Source organism: Rhinoraja longicauda, chromosome 3, assembly GCF_053455715.1.
Source record: "Rhinoraja longicauda isolate Sanriku21f chromosome 3, sRhiLon1.1, whole genome shotgun sequence".
In the NCBI taxonomy this organism is placed as follows: domain Eukaryota; kingdom Metazoa; phylum Chordata; class Chondrichthyes; order Rajiformes; family Arhynchobatidae; genus Rhinoraja; species Rhinoraja longicauda.
In genome coordinates, this window is record NC_135955.1 from 81978745 (window position 1) to 81984744 (window position 6000).

At 43.3% G+C, this 6000-nt stretch overlaps 1 protein-coding gene across 2 annotated transcripts in view; it reads right to left on the bottom strand.

The window, feature by feature from the left end:
* LOC144592132 (ras GTPase-activating protein 1-like) overlaps positions 1 to 5909 on the bottom strand; it is a 90879-nt gene extending 84970 nt beyond the window's left edge. The window contains exon 1 of one of the 2 annotated variants that reach the window (XM_078396531.1): positions 5129 to 5907. In XM_078396531.1, the coding sequence (XP_078252657.1) occupies positions 5129 to 5472 (344 nt within the window). In that variant the 5' untranslated portion in view covers positions 5473 to 5907. Of the gene's footprint in view, positions 1 to 5128 lie in introns of both variants that reach the window. The other variant, XM_078396532.1, reaches the window with a different exon arrangement.
* Positions 5910 to 6000: the final 91 nt, after the last annotated feature.

Here is a 6000-nt window from a genome sequence, read left to right on the forward strand (position 1 = left end):
GTCGTCTGGATTCAGAACTGCCTACTGATGGAAGACAGGGTTTTTTGGGGAAGAGCGTTATTCTGGCTGGAGATCTGTGACCAGAGGAGTTCCGCAAGGATCTGTTGTTTGTGGTATAAACAACTTAGACGTAAAAAATAGATTGGCTGGTTTGTTGGTTTGTAGATGATACCAAAATTGGACGAGTTGCAGACAGAGAGGAAGGCTGTGAAAGTATATTGCAGGATACAAATTAGCTACAGAATTGGGCAGAGAAATGGCAGATGGGAATTTAATCCGAGCAAGTATGAGGGGTTACATTTTGAGAGATTGAATGCAAGGAGAAAGTATACAGTTAATGGCAAGACCCTTTAATAACATTTACGTACAGAAAAATCTTGGAGTCCAAGTCCATAGCTCCCTGAAAGTGGCAACACAAGAAGATAGATTTTTTAAAATAAATGATATGGTAGGCTTGCATTCATCAGTCAGGGCATTGAGTGTAAAATTCAGGAAGTCATGCTGCAGCTTTATAAAACTTTGGTTGGGCCATACTTAAGAGTATTATGTGTAGTTCTGGCCATCTCAATACAGGAAAGATGTAGACATGTTGGAGAAAATGCAGAAGAGGTTTACATTGTGGGCCTCAGGATGACTGGTAGCATGTAACAAAACCTTTTCACTATACCTTGGTACACGTGACAATAAACGGAACTTTTCCTGTGCTCTACTGTTCCATGAGACTGATGAAAGAATTACGAGAACAAAGGATAAACTTTGTCACTCTCAAGTCATCATGATCTACTGAAATTTGTTCCCGTCAGCTTTTCAGAATGACAGGAAATGGGTCAAATTGGAATGCTCTTACTGGATGCAGGAAACTGCTGATGCTGGAATAATAAAGTACTGGAGGAACTCAACAGGACGGGCAGCATCTGGGGAGAGTAGTTATGTAGCACTTTTAAAAGAGAAACAATGCCAAGTCATTTTAAAGGATAGCAAAGTAAAGTTTGCAGCCAGTCAAACAATCAGAATTTGGGTCAATAAAGGCATATTTAAAGCATCATCTTAAGGGAAAAAGATGCAAGTTTTTGGGGAGATTTTCAATGCTTAGATGATTGGTTGAATTATTAAATTTAGAACAGATCAGATGGCCAGAACTACCATCTTGGACAGCAAAAGTGCAAGACGAAATTGAAAAGAACTGTCTAATTAACCACTTTGTTATTCAACTCCGTTGAACTAAAGGACAATATTCCAGTTGCCTTTAAACTGTGTTTCTCACCTGAACATTAGCTTTTAATGGTCAGCATGCCAGACCCTTGAATTCATAAGCTTTTTCATGGTTGCTGCTCTCATAATATCACAAAACTTTGGGTTTAACCACTTCCCCCACATTGAAAGCTGGTTAAAAGTAGGGTAGAAAAGACACGTTCGCTTAAATTATTCAAAACAACCTTTCCAATGACATAATTGACTCTATATTAATATCACCTGGAAAGTTTAATAAATGATCTGTCATATTATCAAAAGAAAAGTTCTGAACACAGCAATATGGTTAAAAACTAAAGACAAATAGATTTCCATGCAAAACGTCATTATTCCATTTCCTTTATTCCTATGTAAACCACATGAATAGAGTTCCCTGTAGGAGGACTGCCTGCCTCTTTGTAGGGTATGTTGAACAGTCCCTGTTCCAGGCATACACTGGCCCGACCCCCGAACTCTATCTTCATTACATTGACGACGGCATCGGTGCTACCTTCCCCCCTGCAGAACTCATGGACTTCATCAATTTCACCACCAATTTCCATCCTACACTCAAATTCACTTGGATCATCTCCGACACTTCCCTCCCCTTTCTTGATCTCAAAGTCTCCATCACAGGAGATAGACTATTGATTGATGTCTATTACAAACCAACTGACTCCCACAACTATCTCGACTACACTTCTTCCCACCCTACTTCCTGCAAAGACTCTATCCCCTACTCCCAATTCCTCTGCTATACAGCATCTACGACCAAGATGAGGCGTTTCATGCCAGGACATCCGAGATGTCCTCATTCTTTAGGGAATGGGGGTTCCCCACTCCCATCATAGATGAAGCCCTCACTCGTGTATCCTTGGTACCCCTTGCCCTGCTGCAGTTTGTGTCCTATCGCAACAGGTCCACAGCAGATGCATTCCCTGACCCGAAACTCATCTCCAGAACACAGACTCTTATTTATTGACTATAACTACACCTTCAATACCATAATCCCATCTAAACTCATCTCCAAACTCCCAGACCTAGGAGTCAGCACCTCCCTCTGCCACTGGATCCTCAACGTTTTGACCCACAGTTCACAATCGGCAAGGATAGATGACAACATCACCTCAACAATAATTCTCAACATCCGTGCCTGCACAAGTATACATTTTTAGTCCTTACTATACTCCCTGTATACTCATGCTGTGTGGCCTAATTTGGTTCCAATTCAATTTCCAAGTTTGCAAATGACATCACTGTGATGGGCTGAATGACAAAACGAATTGATGGAGTATAGGAAGAAAATAGAGAACAATAACCTCTCGCTCAATGTCAGCAAGACGAGGGAACAAATTGTCAACTTCAGGAAGCATGGTGCAATACATGCACCAATGTCCATAGTACCAAATCGAAATGGTTGAGAGCTTCAAGTTTCTTGGTATCAATATTACAAATGACTAAACACACCGAAGTGAAAGCAAGACCACCAGAAACTGCAGAGTTGTGTTTATAACTCACAGGTTCACAAGTTTTAGGAGTAGAAGTAGGCCATTTAGCCCATCATGTCTATTCTGCCATTCCAGAACCAGGGGCCACAGTCTTAGAATAAAGGGGAGGCCATTTAAAACTGAGGTGAGAAAAAACTTTTTCATCCAGAATTGTGAATTTGTGGAATTCTCTGCCACAGAGGGCAGTGGAGGCCAAATCACTGGATGGATTTAAGAGAGACTTAGATAGAGCTTTAGGGGCTAGTGGAATGAAGGGATATGGGGAGAAGGCAGGCACAGGTTATTGATTGGGGACGATCAGCCATGATCACAATGAATGGCGGTGCTGGCTCGAAGGGCCGAATGGCCTCCTCCTGCACCTATTTTCTATGTGTCTATGTTTCAATCATGTCTGATCTCTGCCTCCTAATCCCATTTTCCTGCTTTCTCCCCATAATCCTTGGCACCTGTTCTATTCAAGAATTTGTGTATCTTTGTCTTAGAAATATCCACGGACTTGGCATCCACAGCCCTCTGTGGCAATGAGTTCCACAGATTAACTACCCTTGTACTAAAGTTCCTCCTCACCTCCTTTCTAAAAGAGCCCCATTTAATTCTGAGTCTGACCTCTGGTCCTAGAGTCTCCCACCAGTGGTAACATCCTTTCCACATCACATACCACAGCCACTATCTATGCCTTTCATTATTCTGCAAGTTTCAATGAAGTCCGCCCTCAACCTAAACTCCAGCGAGCAGAGGCCCAGTGCTGTCAAACGCTCATCATATGCTAACCCACTCATTCCTGGAATCATTGTAAACCTCCTCTGGACCCTCTTCAGAACCAGCACATCCTTCCTCAGATATGGGGCCCAAATTTGCTCATAGTATTCCAAATGCAGCCTGACCAGCACCTTATGGAGCCTCAGCATTACATCTCCGATTACAGCTCAGTCCATCACACAGATCAGACTCTCAATCATTGACACTTCTTGCAGCCTCAGGAAAACGGTCAACACAATCACAGGCCTTCTGAGTCATTCCATATTCTCCTGCTTCCACAGGGCAAAAGATAGAATCTTGAAAGCATGCACCACCAGACTAAGAAATAGCTTCTTCCCCTCTATTATCAGGCTTCTGAACAGTCTTTCTTTAACTGTCACTGGCAATGTTGCACTATAATTCTACAAACTATATTCCGCACTCTGTACCTTCCCCTTTGCTCTTCCTATTGTACTCAAGTTTAGCTGGATTGTGTTTATGTCTATTATGTGATTTAATAGGATAGCAAGAAAAATAAAGCTTGTCAGTTTCACCGAGTGCAGAAAAGGCATCATGATAAATGTGACAATAATAAACCCAAGCCTAAAAATACCAATCTTGCTCTTTCACTAGTATTTTATTGTTATGACAATGATTGTCACCGCGTTTATTATCACCACGATTGTTCAAAAATATCAACATGGGATTTAAGAGCCAAAAATATGCAATGGGGAAAAGTGAAGAAATTGAATTAAAGACAGCAGCATGGATTTAGGATTGGCATTGGGCAAGATAGGTGAATGAAAGAGATTTGTTTCAAACATAAAGTGGACCCAAAACTACTATAGATACCAAAAGATGGCTTATATAGTGCAGTTTTTCTTGATATATTATTTTTATAATCACAAATCATAATCCTTGTTTTATCTACATAAAGATAATCCAAAATGACAAATGTAGGATTGTACTTTTCCCAAAAAGAAACATATATTACTGCATTTAAATAAAATCATAATATTTGTGGACATTGAAGCACACTATTCTTTTCATGAACATAAGTAACCATCCAAGTACACGTTTAAAGGCCAAACTCGACTGCCACAAATTAAACGATTACCCATCTAATTGAAACGAGTTTTAGTCACGATTCAAGCAAAATATTTGATCAGTAATCAATAAATGAGATATTACACAACATGCACAAACAAAACAAAAATAAATACATTTTCAGTTGATCCAGGTTTTATCCAATACACTCGTTGGATCCGGTATCAACTTATAGTACAACTTAAGGAATCTATGAAAAATAACCGTGTACAGCCGACTCCAGGACCAATTCAAAAATCAGGTGGAATAGATTATTTGTAATAATTGCATAAATAGTTACTCTGGGGAATATTGCAAACTTGCACATAAATTTTAAACTACTGTAAAGGAGGTTAAAAGATGCTCGAAGTGAATTGTGCTCCTGCTGTTGTCAATAAATAAGTAACATTTGTTCCATGTTCTTTGAATTAGTTCAGGTACAATCACAGGCCCGCGGCTTTGGTTCTTTGTTCTCGGGAGCCCTCCCTCCCTCCTCTTTCTCCCCGGATGCCTTTACTTGCCCTGGGCCGCTTACTAGCGCAAGGAGTCACACTGTCATTACTCACTGGTTGGTTGGAGGTGCCACCAGTGGGATCGCCACTTCTTCCTCTTCAAATTCATGCCCGTCGAAAGAATCCACTTCATCCGGGGGCAAGGGGAGGGCAACTGGGGCAGCGCCAGCGAGAGGGGTCGCAGCGCAGGCGGCCTCCATGGGTTCCGACAACAGGGAGGCCAAGGCCGAAGCGGGCGACGTCGATTCCGTGTCCAGAGCCGTGAGCGGGCCGAATCTCGACATTTCTTGCAGCGGAGGCTGGAAAACAACCGTCTCTCCATCTCCACCTGGAGCCACCATAGTCACGGCGGCCGCCGCCGCCAACAGGCACTCATTCCCCACTTCCGCCGCCATCATGGTCACAGCCAGCGCCGCCACACGATAGCAGTGAGGAAAAGGGAGAGGGGAGGATGAGGAGGGAGAGTACTTTCTTTATGTATGGGGTTTTTTTTTTTTGTTGCGCGACGGCTTGGGTGGGGAAGGTGGTGGAACCGCAAGTTCAATGAAAGAGCGCTAACGGAGGGGAGAGTTCATGACTTCATCTGCTTTCCTTCCGTCAGCCCGCCCCGCCCGCTTTGCCTGAGACTGGGAGGGGGCGCGAGGGCGCGCGCCGCCAGCTCGCTCGCTCCGGGGCGGCCGTTCAACCGTCGCCTGCAGCGCGCGCGGTGCCGTTGTCCCCGGGCAACTAGCTCACTCGCACCGCTCCACACGATCAGAGCAAGTGGAAGTCAAATAAATCATTTCAGCTTCTACTACTGCCTTCCCCCACCCCCTTTCTTTCGCAACTTTTAGTTGTATCCTATTAAGACTCAAGGAATCGACTGCGCGCAGTCCCCGTAGCGCTGCAATTTTTAAGGGAACGATGTGATCTGCGATCCCGCAACA